This window comes from Macaca nemestrina, chromosome 14 (assembly GCF_043159975.1).
Source record: "Macaca nemestrina isolate mMacNem1 chromosome 14, mMacNem.hap1, whole genome shotgun sequence".
Taxonomy (NCBI): domain Eukaryota; kingdom Metazoa; phylum Chordata; class Mammalia; order Primates; family Cercopithecidae; genus Macaca; species Macaca nemestrina.
In genome coordinates this window covers 34,932,064-34,949,486 of record NC_092138.1, presented here as the reverse complement: position 1 = coordinate 34,949,486, position 17,423 = coordinate 34,932,064, and the positions used below count along the sequence as shown (strand labels likewise).

At 39.1% G+C, this 17,423-nt stretch overlaps 1 protein-coding gene across 2 annotated transcripts; it reads left to right on the top strand.

Moving 5' to 3' along the window:
• The first annotated feature begins 2,221 nt into the window (after nt 1-2,221).
• On the top strand, nt 2,222-5,817 carry LOC105491848 (prorelaxin). 2 transcript variants are annotated; one of them, XM_011758567.2, is made up of 2 exons: nt 2,222-2,641; nt 5,261-5,817. In XM_011758567.2, exons 1-2 carry the CDS (start codon nt 2,431-2,433, stop codon nt 5,605-5,607), a joined length of 558 nt encoding a protein of 185 aa, XP_011756869.2. In that variant the 5' UTR covers nt 2,222-2,430; the 3' UTR covers nt 5,608-5,817. The 2 variants fall into 2 exon arrangements, with proteins under 2 accessions (XP_011756869.2, XP_024651840.2); XM_024796072.2 differs by lacking the exon at nt 2,222-2,641 and adding an exon at nt 2,913-3,602.
• The last annotated feature ends 11,606 nt before the right edge of the window (nt 5,818-17,423 follow it).

The following is a 17,423-nucleotide window of genomic DNA, read 5'->3' as shown; positions in this document are numbered from 1 at the left end:
AAAGAAATGAGAAATAAGGCTTAGGGCTAGAATCAGGGAGTAAAGGCTTTCCCAGAAACCTCCACACTTGTACTTAGGTTGTATAAGACAGAACTGTGTCACATAAACACCGCTACTTGTAAGAGACACTGGGAAACCTTGTCTAGCACTTACAGCCTCAATGATTCCTGCTGTCCTACATTCAAAGACATTACTCTGTACATATTAACCTTCACTATTCAGATGAGCTACAACTGGAACTGGATCTAGGATACAGGGAAATAAAAGAAAGGGGAGTTTGGAATCCAGTACACATGGGTCGGAACCCAAACTCCAGCACTTGACAGCTGTATGCATGGACATATTTATTGTTTCTCCTTAAAAAGATTTCCTTTTTATTTAAAGGACCTGAAATGCCTTTTAGTCTGTCTGTAAAGACTGTGAATGTTGCATTTTCCTGTGATCCTTAGAAGTAGGGTAAGCCCACATCTGGCTTATGTGCTGGCCAAAATTACCTGGAACAAGTGCATGACAGCTCTCAATCTGTTTCTTCTTTCTGTAAAATGGGAAAGCAGCCATTGTACTGGACAGTTTTAAGGACTCTATAAAACCATGTAGGCAACATAAAAAATCTAAATATCCCTGGACACTTTGGGAGGCCAAGGTGGGTGAATCACCTGAGGTCAGGAGTTTGAGACCCACCTGTCCAACATGGTGAAACCCAGGCTCTACTAAAAATACAAAAATTAGCCAGGGTGGTGGTGCACACCTGTAATCCCAGCTACTTGGGAGGCTGAGGTAGGAGAATCGCTTGAACCTGGGAGGTGGAGGTTGCAGTGAGCCAAGATCACACCATTGCACTCCAGCCTGGGCAACAAGAGCCAAACTTTGTAAAACAAACAAACAAACAAAAACTCACACACACACACACACACACAAAGATATCCCTGGAAATTTACATTTTTAACGAGCAATTACTTTGGAGTACAGCCTTGCACATGGATTATTTTTACAAGGACTGTCAACCCACAAAAATGTTTTCAAACCTCAGTTTTGAGAGGCCTCTCTCAAACTGCGTGTTTTAGTGAAAACTCATTTAAAAGCATTGATTGCATCGGACCATCTCATAGGCTTGGTCAGGTATTTTTTGAAGAATTACACATTGCTTGGCATTTGACCAATACTAAGTGGGCCTACTGACATCACCAGCAATCTAGAAACTAGAAGTATTTTATTCCATAGTTATGTTTGTAACTAAGAGATTGTTATTATTTTATTTCAAAGCTACCCTAACTTCCTTCATGTCTCCAGTTTATTTGGTGGAGCTGAACTAATCTGAGTATATTATGAACACAAGAATGTAAGTTATTTTTAAAAATGAACCTATTTGTACTAAAAATTTACAGCTAGAAGGGTTGTCTACTAACCATATTATCTAGAACTGTGTGGATCTTTAAAACGTTAAATTAGATGGTGGTAAAAAAAATCACCTCTTACCAGGTGCAGCAAACACAAAATGCAGTAAAGAAATGAACATATCTTTGTGCTGAAATTTGTTACCAAAATATTCTTTGTGAGATTGTGGGATTTCCACTGTTTTTTTTCTTCTCTCTCTCTCTCTCTTTCTCTCTCTCTCTCTCTCTCTCTCTGTGTGTGTGTGTGTGTGTGTGTGTGTGTGGTATGTTCTCCAGTCTCTAGAGATGTAGAGTAGGATTTTAAATTAAAATATTCAGATAACTAGTTACAATCAAACTTATCCCCGAGAGTGGAAGGAAAGTCCAAGGGAGAAATTGTGTTGTAAATTAAAGACATTACTGGACAAGCCTAAAATGATGTTACTGGGAATTTTACTGTTTTTACCTGGATTCAGATTAAAAGTCATCAGTTTTCCCTCTCATCAACAATTTATTTATTCATCCATTCTATTTGTATGGATTGACATACCGAACACTATAGTAATTAACCAAATTTATAAGATAATCTATAATCTTACTTAGGTTAGAAGGGCTTTTTGGCAAATGTTCACTCTGGAAAACTGGGTTGTAAGAATATGGGCGATCTCAATTTTATTTGTGTGTGTGTGTAAAAAGAAAGGCTTCATATCTAAAATAACTTTACCTAAGTATACAAAATTGTTTGAGGGTAATGAAAGAGAAAAACACAACTGTAAAAGGGCCAAGGACACAGGGATGGGCAAATGAAGGAAAGGCGGAGAGGGAGACCAAGAGCTGAGGGAGAAAATTCTGTGGAGAGGTGTGGGAAAGGGGTGGAGCTGGCACCCTTGCCTTAAGAGCTGAGTGACAGGCCAAGGGATACAAAAGACTGGTTGAGCCAGGTAGGGAAAGCTGCCTAAAGCCCTGGACAGGCACACAGGCCCAGGTCTGTAGGCCACAGCAGCTGCAGTGCTGAAAGGTAGCAACACCCAGACCTCCAGGAGAGACCAGGCCCAGGATGCCTCGCCTGTTCTTGTTTCATCTGCTAGGAGTCTGTTTACTACTGAACCAATTTTCCAGAGCAGTCGCGGCCAAATGGATGGACGACGTTATTAAAGCATGCGGCCGCGAATTAGTTCGCGCCCAGATTGCCATTTGCGGCAAGAGCACCTTGGGCAAAAGGTCTCTGAACCAGGAAGATGCTCCGCTGAAACCTAGACCAGCGGCAGGTGAGAGCTCCCGCCCCCCTGGCCTTCCTGCGCTTCCCATTGGTTACTCTCGGGTGGCCGCCCAATTGAAACGGCGGCCTGCACTTCCGACTCGAGATCTCATTGGCTGCCAGTACTCAGCGCCTACTCCACCGTGGGTGGTTCCTAAAGTTTGGGTTTTTCCTTTGCCAGGTGATTTTATTCAAACAGTCTCACTGGGAAGCTCACCAGACGGAAGGAAAGCACCGAGAATGGGAAGAGTTCCTTAGTGCCCTTCCCACAAGGCAGCCAGAGCGACGGGGTGGAAAGGAAGGGGAAGCCTCAGAGGGGGTGACGCAGCCCCGAGACCCGCAGCAGGCCGGGCGCACTCCTGTACCCCACAGGAAAGTCAGGCGGCCAGACCGCGGGCATGCTGGTGGGGGCACGTGGACAGGGCATCTCGGATAGAGAGGAAAGGGGGCAAACACTGAGGCGGTGCGCTGGTTATCAAGCCTGTTTGCGCGCCTGTAGGACGGGGCAACACTCAGGTCTCTGTGAGGGTCCCGTAATGGGAAGACAGGAAGGGCCTTATGCTTATTGACTCTCGTAGTCCAAAAGTTGGGCTGTGGCCTATGCCACTGGAAACGTTCTTTAAAGCAAACAAACAAAACCATTCCAAATGAAAGAGTCTGGCCTCCCACTTCTTTGATCTGGGTATTGAAGTTCATGTGTGAGACGGGATGGAAGAGAAAGAAAAGGCTTGAATGCTTATTAGAGAAACTCAGGAAGACCAGAGACAAGGGAAGCAGGCCCTTCAGAACAGCATAGCTGAAGACCCTATTGATACTTTCAAGCATTTGGAAGCTGCAGTGGGTTTGCTTTAAAAGCAAGATCTTAGAGTTGAGTGCAGCTCGATCTTTTTGTATTTATAAAGCAGCAGTGGAAACTCACGGAGGTATACACTAGTCTAGAAGTGTAATGGATCATATTAAATTCAGAGAAGGTAACCGCAGTTTGCAAATATTGTTTTATATTAATATGACATGTAATTTATGATAAACCACAACTAAATTTTATAGGCTATATGCATATACTGTATATATATGACTCTAATAGAAATGCATTTAGTTCTCTTTTATGAGATTTAAAGTATGCTTCTAAAGTTATTTACTTTTCTACAATGTTTGTTAGAGTTAGATTTATTTAATGGCAGTTTTTACATGATTTTTGTGTAACATTAGTACAAAAGTACCACAAAGTCTAGGAATTTACTGATTCAAAGTAGAGAAAACCAGAATTGCTTTATTATTCCAGCTTTTCTGGCTATAAAAGTAGTAATGCTCATATTAAAGACAAAAATGTACATTAATGCAGGGATAAAAATGGAAGCACTTGTAGATATTAAAGACTTTGAAAAGTATATATGAATTTTATGAGAAAATGAAATTATATTAAACAAGTAGAAAGAAATGTTAACATTTGGATAGGTATCTGTATACCTTTTGCATTTTCACTCACCATTATACTTTGAGCAGTTTCTCACATTGTTATTATACCAAAACACAATTTAAAATTCCTGTGTAGTATTTTTTGTCATAAATCTGCCACATATGCTTAAAGATTGTTTGGTGGATATTTAGTTTATTTCTAAATTGTTGCTGAAAATAGTTCATTGAGCACATTTGTATATAGATATGGCTACATTTTTATTTCCTTTGAAGAGACATGACATTACAAAGTATTTTTAAAATAATTTTCTTTATTGCTGTGCAATATAATTTAACTGAAAGTAAACTAAGAAAACATCGCCTGCATGTGGAGATTAAGACAAATGTTTACCATTACTAGGTAGGAATCATTTTGGAAGTACATGTCAGTAATTTGTGATTGATATGAGTTTTCACACTTCTACTGTTAGGTAGTTGCTATTTGCTTTCACATTATTACATTGTTAGCCATCCATTTCATCCTACAGTATGTGCCAAAATAATATTCACTGCATCCCTTTTAAAAATAAGATACACTTTAAACCAGAAGAGGCCTATTTTAGTGAGATTTACATCCAAAATACAGTAAATAGGGGTATTTGTATGAATTCAGACAGAATATTTCTCCTGCTGATTAGATCACAGGTGTTGGAAATTCTGCCTCTTTAACTTTATCCTCCAGGAGTAACTTCCCACCATGAAACATTCACTAGCTTAAAATAACATCTTTTTCAAGGGTTATTATTACAACTCATAATATCATAAATCATAGCTTAGCAATGGAAGAAAATGACTTAAGTAAGAAGAATCCAAGAAAATGACCACGATGTGTGGTCTAACTGTTTTCAATGACTTACATGACTTCAGAAAGATGGCAGATTAATGTCAGGGAGAGTCAAAAGTACTACGATAAAATCACTGAGGGTATCATGAAGAGAGATGAGAGAAGACCAATGGGGTAAAGCAGAGCCTTGGTAAAATTATGAAATTTTAAGGTGTCCAACTGTAAGTAAGCTAAGTGTTTAGATATTAGGATGCTTGCTTATTTTGTTTCAATGTTGTAATTTATATTGAGGCAATGCTTTCTTTTTTGTCTACGCCAACGTTCATAGTTTTTCTGAGTGCTCTTTGACATGAATATACCCTCACATACATCTTTTTTTAAATTTAACAGAAATTGTGCCATCCCTCATCAACCAAGATACAGAAACCATAAATATGATGTCAGAATTTGTTGCTAATTTGCCACAGGAGCTGAAGTTAACCCTGTCTGAGAGGCAGCCAGCATTATCAGAGCTACAACAACATGTACCTGTATTAAAAGATTCCAATCTTAGCTTTGAAGAATTTAAGAAAATTATTCGCAAGAGACAAAGTGAAGCCACAGACAGCAGTCCTTCAGAATTAAAATCCTTAGGCTTGGATACTCATTCTCGAAGAAAGAGACAACTCTACATGACATTGTCTAATAAATGTTGCCATATTGGTTGTACCAAAAAATCTCTTGCTAAATTTTGCTGAGATGAAGCTAATTGTGCACATCTCATCTAATATTCACACATAGTCTTGATGACATTTTCACTGATGCTTCTGTCAGGTCCCACCAATTCTTAGAATATAAGAAACTTTTGTTGATGTTTAGACTTTTGTATTTGATGTGTAAGAAAATGTTCTTGTATTATTGTAGTTTCTGTAAATGACACTTTTTATGCTGAAAACCCTTTTTGTCTTTTTGTTAACATTATGATTATGTTGTGTTATTCTTTTTCATGCTGTTAACTTAAAATTACAATAAAACCTCTACCACTTTAACCATACGTAGTAACAATACAGTACCTAACACCAGTTGCATGAAATGGACCAAAATGTTTTTCTTGATATTAACTCTTAGATTGGATATACATAAAGCCATAAAACTTGAACTTTCCTAATAGATTTCAAAAGGTTTTTGTGTCATATTGAAATACTCATTGCAAACAATCAGATTGGACACTAAACCAATTTAATTTAGTTGAGGCCATATAAACTCAAGTACTTTTATTTCCTTTTTAACTTTTTTTTTTTTTTTCTTCTAGTATGCTATGAAGGGAACTCAAGTACTTTTTAAGCTAGGGTTCTGTTCTCAGTTCTAGTGTCTTAAGAAACTTAAAAGTAAATTATTTTTTAAGGAGAAAAAGGAATAGACATAATGTAGAACAGAACAAACAAGTTCATATCATATATTACAGAAGAAATAGTATAATGAGGGAACATAATTTATGTTCACTTCTTTAGAATTTACAAACTATTTCTGTAAGCAAAATTACTGAAATAGTATGAACACTTGTTAGAACAGTAAATTGACATAGTTATCAACTTAGTATTTTACTGGTTCTGTCTACTTTGTTTTCTTTTTTAAAAATTATACTTTTAAGTTCTTGGTTACACGTACAGAATGTACACGTTTGTTACATAGGTATACATGTTCCACACATGATCCTGAGGAGTGTTTTCCAACTTGGTTCCACTCTCCCCTTCACTTTCAGGTACACCAATCAAATGTAGATTTGGTTTTTTCACACAGTCCCATATTTCTTGGAGACTTTGTTCATACCTTTTTATTCTTTTTTCTCTAATCTTGTCTTCTCTCTTTATTTCACTAAGTTAATCTTCAATTACTGATATCCTTTCTTCTGCTTGATCAATTTGGCTATTGATACTAGCGTATTCTTCACAAAGTTCTCGTGCTGTGTTTTTCAGCTCCACCAGGTCATTTATGTTCTTCTCTACATTGATTATTCTAGTTAGCAATTCAACTAACCTTTTTTCAAGGTTCTTAGCTTCCCTGTATTGGGTTAGAACATGCTCCTTTAGCTTGGAGGAGTTTGTTATTACCCTACTTCTGAAGCCTACTTCTATCAGTTTGTCAGACTCATTCTCCATCCAGTTTTGTTCCTTGCTGGCAAGGAGTTGTGATCCTTTGGATGAGGAGACGCACTGTGGTTTTTGGAATCTTCAGCCTTTTTGCGCTGGTTTTTCCCCATCTTTGTGGATTTATCTACCTTTGGTCTTTGATGTTAGTGACCTTCAGATGGGGTCTTTGAGTGGGCGTGCTAATCCTTTCTGTTTGTTTCTTTTCCTTCTAACAGTCAGGCCCCTCTGCTGCCAGTCTGCTGGAGTTTGCTGGAGGTCCACTCCCGATCCTGTTTGCCTGGGTATCACCAGCAGAGCCTGCAGAGCAGCAAAGATTACTGCCTGTTCTTTCCTCTGGAAGCTTTGACCCAGAGGGGCACCTCCCAGATGTCAGCTGGAGATCTCCTGTATGAGGTGTCTATTGGCCCCTGCTGGGAGGTGTGTCCCAGTCAGTATACACAGGGGTCAGGGACCCACTTGAGGAGGCAGTCTGACCCTTAGCAGAGCTCGAATGCTGTGCTGGGAGGTCTGCGGCTCTCTTTAGAGCTGTTACGCAGGGATGTTTAAGTCTGCTATAAGCCCCTGACTGGGGCTGCTGCCTTTTTTACAGAGATGCCCTGTCCGGAGAGGAGGAATCTGGCAGTCTGGCCATAGCAGCCTTGCCGAGCTGCAGTGGGCTCTGCCCAGTTTGAACTTCCTAGTGGCTTTGTTTACACTGTGACCATAAAACCACCTACTCAAGCCTCAACAATGGTGGACGCCCCTCCCCCCACCAAGCTCGAATGTCCCAGGTGGATCTCAGATTGCTGCTGTGTTGGCAGCGAGAATTTCAAGCCAGTGGATCTTAGTTTCCTGGGCTCTGTGTAGGTGGGACCCGCCGAGCCAGATCACTTGGCTCCCTGGCTTCAGCACCCCTTTCCAGGGGAGTGAACAGTTCTGTCTCGCGGGCATTCCAGGCACCGCTGGGGTATGAGGGGGAAAGAAAGAGTTCCTGTGGCTAGTTCAGTGTCTGCCCAATTGGCCACCCAGTTTTATGCTTGAAACCCAGGGCCCTGGTGAGGTAGGCACTGGAGGGGATCTCCTGGTTTGCAGGTTGCGAAGACTATGGGACAAGCACAGTATCTGCGCCAGAGTTCCTCAGGCTCAGACCCTCCTGGCTTTCCTTGGGTAAGGGAGAAAATTCCCCCACCCCTTGTGCTTCCTGGATGAGGTGATGCCTCGCCCTCCTTCAGCGTGTCTTCCGTGGGCTGCACCCACTGTCCAACCGGTCCCAGTGAGATGAACCAGGTACCTCAGTTGGAAATGCAGAAATCACCCGTCTTCTGCGACAATCTCACTGGGAGCTGCAGACCGTTCCTATGTGGCTATCCTGAATCCTCCTCCCTGGTTCTATTTATGTACACATGCATTTTAGCCAGCATTTATAGAAGAAATGCAGTTGAATGACAAGTTAATCTCCTCCATCAAATGTCTGTAAACAATTTTAAGAAATGAAGATAGTAATTCCTGTTTTTCAAATTCCCATACATGACTAATAATAACCAAGTTATTATTGCAAAGCTTCATAAATGACTGCAGAACTTCACAGATCATAATCCACCTCGGATGAAGCAAGGAGGAGTGCTGTCTGATACGGAGATTCCAACCTGGAAGAATGAGGACAATACCCAGCAAACTTACAGCTCTTACAGGACAGAGAGGTACCTCCAGACACAGAAGGCTGTTATTCAGACCCTGTCTGAGCCCATGTTTCACATCTGCTCCTTCACAAATTCCATGGAGGCAGAGTCGCTGAATTAGAGGCCATATTTACTGCCTCTGATGGTATGTCCACTTTTTGAGTGGTTCAAAGATAATTTGTGGTTAACTGTCTACTATAAATATGCAAATAATTACTTCAATCTTTAAAATGTATATTTCAAATCCTACTAAAGTCCACCTAAAACTGTCATGAAAAGCTTGTAAGTTTATGTCTCAAATAAAACATTTACTCTATTGATACATATGTATCAGTTAAGACTGTGTTCTCTGTAAATAACAGAATACCCTACAAAAGTAGCTTCTAAGAGGCCCACAGAGTAAGTAAGCATCTACCCTTGTTTAGCCTCTGAATGGTACCAGCAGGCTCCTCCCAACTTTCCAGTCACCTGTGCCTAGCATAGACGCCTTCCTCCTTATGCTCCCTACCTCATGGTGGGTCCCAAGATGGCTGCTTCCTCTCCCTTTCTCAGTCTGCTTTTCAGGCAGGAAAGAAAGGGGGCAACAAGAGGGCTTAATGCCTGGAAGAGAAAAGCAAAGGCTTTTCCAGAAACCTTCTCACTTGTGCTCATGGTATATTGGCAAGAGCTGTGTCGTATGTGATTTGTTTTATGCGACCACCAGAGCAGGCGCCAGCGAAAAGGCAAGTAGACGAGGTAAAAAAGAAACTTTATTAGCTAGCCAATGTGAAGGAAGAAAGGGCGAAGTTCACCGGTCTCGGGCGGTGGAGGCCGAGGAAGTCACTCCGGCGTTCTCCGGGGGAGGTTCCTAGGTCCGCATATGAGGAGGGGCCGAGGAAGTTCGCGCCGCGCACCTGCCGGGAGGGGTCTTTCTGTCTAAGGCTTGAGAGTGGGAGGGCAATAGGCGGGACACGGGCGTGTCGCCGGCGTTCCCTAGGTGCGGCCAGTTAAGTTTCGGTTTCCTTGATCGGAGGCCATGTTGCGCCTGCGCAGTTGGTCTGTATTTTTCCCGGGCGTGGGCTGCATTTTCCCGGCCAGGGTAAGTTGGTGATGAAGAACCCGGAAATGTGCCGTCTTAGTCGTCTTTGTCCTCTCCCCCCGTCCAGACAGTATGGACACTGCTACCTGCGAGAGACATTGAGAAATCATATCTAGCACTTATAGCCTCAAGAATTTAGATAAGTCTAGGGAGAAGTTTCTAGAAAAAGAGTTTGGTGTAGTTAACCTATAGATACACTCATGCTCTCTATTCTTGTATCTGTAATGACTGACTGAAAGGCCTTCGTATTTGTCTATTACCCTTCACTATTAGATTAACTTCAACTATAGGTAGATCCATGGGATATTGTGGAAAAAAGAAAGAACTTTTTGGAATCCAGTGGACATGGGTAGAATTGCAGCCTCAGCACTTACCAGCTATATGTGTAGACATATTTTTTTTCTCTTTAAAAAGGTGTTTCTTTTGACAGAAAATACTTACATTTGTTTTTAAATTAATAAAGTCATTTTTAAAAGTAATTTTAGGTTTACAGAAAAATATATTAGAAAGTACAGTCAGTTCCCATATAGCCCCTCACCTCGCCACAAAAACAGTTTTAACTATAAATAACACCTTGCATTAGTGTGGTACTTGTGCAGCAATTGAACCAATATTGATATTATTATTAATTAAAGCCTATAGTTTACATTAGAGTTCACTCTTTGGATTATACTGTTTAGAGTACATTCTATGGATTTTCAAAAATTAATTGACTTTTTAAAAGTAGTTTTAAGTTCACAGGAAATTTAAGTAGAAAATACAGAATGTTGCTCCATACTCCCCCAACCACATACCCTTACAGCAGTCTGCATTATCTGTATGTTTGTTACATGTGGTACCTTTTTTACAGCTGATGAAGGAACCTTGACATTATTATTAATCAAAGCCCATAATTTACATTACGGTTGCTCTTTGCATTTTACATTCTATGGGTTTTGACAAATGTATAATGACATGCATCCTTCTTATGGAATTATTCAAAATAGATCTTACTGCCCTAAAAATTCCTTATGCTCCCCCTATTCATGCCTGTCTCTCCCCAAATCCCTGTCAATCACTGATCTTTTTCCTGTGTCCATGGTTTTGCCTTTCCAGAACCTCATATAGGTGTAATTATACATGATATAGCCTTTTCAGATTGGCTTCTTTCACTTAGTAATACGCCTTTAAGGTTCCTCAATGTGTTTTTGTGGCTTGTTCACTCTTTCCTTTTAGCACTGAATAATATTCCTTGTCTAAATGCACCATAGTCTATTTATTCATTCACCTACTCAAAGTCATTTTGGTTGCTTCCAGATCTGGGAAATTAAGAATAAAGCTGCAGGTTTCATGTGCAGGTTTTTATGCTGAAATAAATTTTCAATTCACTTGGGTAGATACCAAGAAATGTGATTGCTAAACCACATATTAAGAGTATGTTTTGTTGAAAAAATCCTGCTAAACTGTCTTCTAAAATAGCTGTATCATTTTGCATTCCTACCAACAATGAATGAGATTTCCTGTTGCTTCATGTCCTCATCAGCATTTGGTGTTGTCAGCATTTTGAATTGTAGCCATTCTAATAGTTTTGTAATGATATCTCGTTGTTGTTTTAACTTACAATTTGCATATGACGTAAGATGTTGAAATTTTTTTCACTTTCTTATTAGCCATCAGCATATCTTCTTTGGTAAAGTATTTTTTCAATTTTTTGTCATTTTAAAATTAGTATTTTTCACATCAAAAAGCTAAAAAGATTTCAACTTAACAATTTAACATCACAACTAAGAAAACTAGAGAACCAAGAGCAAACAAACCCCAAAGCTAGCAGAACACAAGAAATAACCAAGATCAGAACTTCAGTGAAGGGGATAGAGACACGAAAAACCCTTCAAAACTCAAATCCAGAAGCTTGCTTCTTGAAAAAATGAATAAAGTAGACCACTAGCAAGACTAATAAAGAAGAAAAGGGAGATGATTCAAATAAACACAATCAGAAATGATAAGGGGGATATCAAAACTGACCCCACAGAAATACAAACAACTATCAGAGATTACTACAAACACCTCTGTGGACATAAACTAGAAAGTCTAGAAGAAATGGATAAATTTCTTGACACCATACACCCTCCCAAGACTGAACCAGGAAGAAGTTGAATCCATAAATAGACAAGCAGTTCTGAAATTGAGGCAGTAATAAATAGCCTACCAACCAAAAAAAAGCCCAGGACCAGATGGATTCACAGTTGAAGTGTACCAGAGGTACAAAGAAAAGCTGGTACCATTTCTACTGAAACTATTCTACAAAATTGAAAAGGAGGAACTCCTCCCCAACTCATTCTATGAGAATCATCCTGGTACCAAAACCTAGCAGAGATACAACAAAAAAACCAAACTTCAGGGCACTATCCTTGATAAGCATCAGTGCAAAAATACTCAGTAAAATACTGGTAAACTGAATCCAGCAGCACATCAAAAAGCTTATCTACCATGATCAAGTAGGCTTCCATCCAAGGATTCAAGGTTGGTTCAACATACACAAATCAATAAACGTATCTCATCTCAGAAAGAGAACTAGAGACAAAAACCAACTGATTACCTCAATACATGCAGAAAAGACCTTCGATAAAATTTAACATCCCTTCATGTTAAAAACTCTCAATAAACTAGGTATTGAAGGAACACACTTCAGAATAATAACAGCCATTTATGACAAATCGACAGCCAATATCATACTGAATGGGCAAAAGCTGGAAAGATTCCCCTCGAAAACCTTACAAGACAAGGATGCCCTCACTCACCACTCCTATTTAACATAGTACTGGAGGTTCTGACCAGCACAATCAGACAAGAGAAAGAAATAAAGGATATTCAAATAGGAAGAGAGGAAGTCAGACTATCTTTGTTTGTAGATGATATGATCCTATATCTAGAAAACCTCAGTGTCTCAGCCCAAAAGCTTTTTAAATTGATAAGCAACTTCTCAAAAGAAGACATACATGCGGCCAACAAACATGAAAAAAAAATCACTAATCATTAGAGAAATGCAAATCAAAACCACAATGAGATATCATCTCACACCAGCCAGAATAGCTATTATTAAAAAGTCAAAAAACAACAGATGCTGCTGAGGTTGCAGAGGAAAAGGAACACTTTTACACTGTTGTGGGAGTGTAAATTAGTTCAACCATAGTGGAAGACAGTGTGGCAGTTCTTCAAAGACCTAGAGACAGAAATACCATTTGACCCAGCAATCCATTACTGGGTAAATACCCAAAGGAATATAAATCATTCTAGTATAAAGATACATGTGCACGTATGTTCATTGCAGCCCTATTCACAATAGCAAAGAGATGGAGTCAACTTAAATGCCCATTAATGATAGACTAGATAAAGAAAATGTGGTACATATACACCATAGAATACTATACAGTCATAAAAACGAATGAGAGTATGTCCTTTGCAGGGACATGGATGGAGTCGGAAGCAATTATCCTCAGCAAACTAATGAAGGAACAGAAAACCAAATACCACATGTTCTTACTTATAAACGGGAGCTAAATGATGAGAACACATGGACACAGGGGGGTTGCAGAGAACAAGACACACTTGGGCCTGTCAGAAAATGGGGGATGGGAGGAGGGAGTGCATCAGAAAGAATAGCTAATGGCTGCTGGACTTAATACCTAGGTGATGGGATGATCTGTGTAGCAAACCACCGTGGCACATGTTTACCTATCTAACAAATCTGCACATTCTGCACATGTACCCCTGAGCTTAAAATACATTTAAGAGTTTAAGTTGTTATGTTTTTAAGAGTTCTCTGTAGATTTTGGGTAATGGTCCTTTATCAGATATATTTTGCAAATATTTTGCCCCAGTCTATGTCTTGTCGTTTTACTCTCTTGAAGCATGTCTTTTGAAGAGTAGAAAGTTATAGTTTTAATGTAGTCCAATTTATCAATTTTTGTATTCACAGACTGTGCTTAGTATTGTATCTAAAGAGTCATTGACTAATCCAATGTCACTTAAGAGTTTTTTCCTATGTCATCTTCTAAGAGTTTTATAATTTTGCATTTTTTTATTATGATGAAATACCCATACCAAAAATGTGCCATTTTAATTATATTTTAGTGTAAGTTTAGTGGCATTAACTATGTTCACATTGTTGTACACCATCACCACTATCTATCTCCAGAATTTTTCATCATCTCAAACTGAAACTCTGTATTCATTAAACATGACATCCCCATTCTGTCACCTCAAGGCCCTGGTACCCACTATTCTACTTTCTGTGCTTATGAAATTGACTACTCTAGCTACTTCATGTAAATAGAATCACAGAATATTTGTCTTTTCATATCTGACTTATTTCACTTACCATTTTTCAGATTCAGCCATGTTCCAGTATGTATCAGAAGATCATTTTCATGGAGGAATAATGTTTCATTACATATATAAATACATATATAGATATACACACACACACACACACACACACACACACAACATTTTGTTTATTCATTTGTCCATTGATGGACACTTAGTTTATTTTTATCTTTTTAACTTTTGTGAGTAATGCTGCTGTGAACATTAGTATATACTATCTGTGCAACTCCCTATTTTTAATTATTTGGAGTACATACCTAGGAATTGAATTGCTGGGTCATGTGGTCATTCTACTTTTAACTTTTTGAGGAGCTACCCTACTGTCTTCTCCACCCTACTGTCCTCCATAGAAGCTACACCACTTTACATTTCCACCAATAGTGCATAAATGTTTCAATTTCTCTACGTCTCTGACATTTGTTATTTTCCTTTTTGCATTAGAGCCATCCTAATGGATGTGATGTGGTATATCATTGGGCTTTTTTCTTTTTCTTTTATTATATTATTTTCAATTGACAAATCATAATTACATTCATGGGGTACAATGTGATGTTTTGATATATGTATACAATGTGGAATTATTAAATCAAGCTAATTAACACATTCATTACCTTGCTTACCTATCATTTTTTATGAGACACTTGAACTCTCTTAGCTATTTTGAAATATATTATACATTATTATTGACTATATATACCCTGTTGTGCAACAGATTTCAAAATCTATTCCTCTTGTCATCTGAACCTTTGTGCCCTTCGATCAATAACTCCTTATTAGAGAAGAGATGTCATCAAAATGGCTGGCTAGAGGTGCCCAGCATTCACCCTCTTCACAAAGAAGGGCAAATTAACAAGTACATAACCATATATCAAATAGAAGGTCTAGGGAAGAACAACTGAATTCAGCAAGAAAGTGATGAAAACTCTTGGGATGGCAGCATGGGAGGTAGGCAAAGCATCTGGTTAGGATCCACTCAGAGCCAAGAAGGACTCTTTATTGCAGGGAAAAGATAAATGGAAGATCCTGGGAAGTTCATATTCCTACCACAGACACCTGTAATTCTAACTGCAGGAGAGCCCTATAATCCTCACAGGCCTTGAGTTCAGGGTAGAGAGCTGCCTGGAATCCATGTGATTGCATTACTCCAGGGAGGAAATCACACTGATGCTCCCCAACTTTCCAGGACTCAGGCTGCTGCAGCATGGTGCCATTTTGAGAATGAAACCTCTGTCAGAGCACATTCTGCCCAGGGTCCCAATGGCCCCATACATCTGTACATCCCCAGTGCTTTGCCATTATCCCATCACATCCATGCAGAAGGCTACAGTGCCATGACTCCAGCTGGGCCCAGCAGTGCAGCCATGAACCCATGCACCTGAGCCCACACATCATCACCCGGCATCCCAGGTAACAAGTTATCCAGCACAAGGGCCAAGCTAACCCCAATGCAGAAGGAGCTGATGCACTTACTACCCAGAGCCTGAGAGCTAACCCTGTCTAGCAGGAGAGCCACCGTGCACTTATTTGGACCCCACTGGGAGTCCAAGGATCAGACCACTTGGGGCCTGCACCAACTGGTGACACCCCACCCCACAGCAGTGGAGCCTCTTCACACTTTCCCAGGCCTTTATTTTTTTCTCTTGTCTGATTGCCGTAGCTGGGACTTCCAGTACTATGTTAAATAACAGTGGTGAAAGTGGGCATCCTTGTCATGTTCCAGATCTTACAGGAAAGGCCTTCAGTTTTTCCATAGCCAATATTATATTAGCTGTGGATCTGTTGTACATGTTTTTTTTTCTTCTTCTTTTGGTTTCTTTCAAAATTTTCTGTCTTTGATTTTCTACAGTTTGAATATGTTATATCTAGCTGTAGATTAGTATTTATCCTCTTTGACATTCTCTGCACTTCCTGGATTTGTGGTTTGGTGTCCGATGTTTATTTGGGCAAATTATTAGTCATTATTTCTTAAATATTCCTCAGTTCCTTTCTCATTTTCTTCTCTTTGTGGCATTCCTATAATTCATATGTTATACACTTTGTGCTCGTTCTACAGTTCTTGTATATTGTATTCCGTTCTTTAAAGTTTTTTTTCTTTTTGCCTTATCATTTGAGAGGTTTCTATGACATATCCTTAAGTCCCGGGTACTTTGCTTGACTGCATTCAATCTTTGAAAAGCCCATCAAAAGCATTTTAGAATTTGTTAGTGTTTTAAATAACTGTCACTTAAAAAATCTTTCTTAGAGCATCTATCACTTTACTTACATTACCCTTCTGTACATGCATGTAGTCAACTCCATTAGAGCCCTTAGTATAGTAATCATAGTTATTTTAAATTCCCAGTCTGATATTTCCAAAATTTCTGCCATATCTGGGTCTGTCCTGATGCTTTTTGTATTTTCAAATTGTATTTTTTGCCTTTTAGTATGCTTTGTAATATTTGTTAAAAGCCAAACATGATGGGCAAAGGAACTGATGTAAATAGGTCTTTGGTATATTTAACTTATATTGTAGCTGTAGGTCTCAGAGGCTAAAATTCTCTGATGTCTTTGCTTTTGTCTCCCCTGTTATCTTTGAACATTCCCAAAGACTTCTTAAATAAGGTCTGAGGCTTACAGTTCTTTTGCTTGTAAGCCACTGTTGTTATTTAGGGAACAATTAATGTGATTGCAAGGTATGTGTGTGAGGGGAGGAGATATGGGTTCTTTAGTCCTAGGATTAGATCTCTTATTTCTAGTGAGTCCATTCTGCTTTCCACTTCTATGAGATCCACTCTTCAAGATGCCACTTACCAGTGAGATCATGCAATATTTGTTTTTCTGTGCCTGACTTATTTCGCTTAATATAGAGTCATCCAGGTTTACCCATATTGTCACAATGACAGGAATTTCTCCTTTTTTATGGCTGATAGTATTCCATTGTGCATATAGAGTGCATTTTCTTTAGTTGATAGACACTTAGGTTGATCTCAGATATTGGGTATTATGAATAGCTCTAGAGAAAACATGGGAATGCAGATACCTCTTTGATAGTCTGAATTTCTTTTGGATATATGCCCAGTAGTGGGGTTGCTAGATTATATAGTGTTATATTTTTAAAATTTTGAGGAACCTCTATACTATTTTCCATAATGGCTGTACTAATTTACTTTCCCACCAACAGTGTGTAATGAAGGATGAAGGAAACATCTTTTTCTTCTTCCTCACCTTAGCAGGAAAGTTTCTAGTATCCAACCATTTAGTATGGTATGAGCTATGGGTTTTCTGTAGATATTCTTTATCAAGTAAGGATGTTCTCCTCTATTTCTAGTTTGATGAAAGCT

What these genes read in the sequence shown, in the direction of transcription:
- LOC105491848 (XM_011758567.2), top strand. Translation starts at nt 2,431, where the DNA reads ATGCCTCGCCTGTTCTTGTTTCATCTGCTAGGAGTCTGTTTACTACTG. An exon ending in GAAACCTAGACCAGCGGCAG is followed by an intron (nt 2,642 to 5,260) that starts GTGAGAGCTCCC and finishes TAAATTTAACAG; the next exon opens with AAATTGTGCCATCCCTCATC.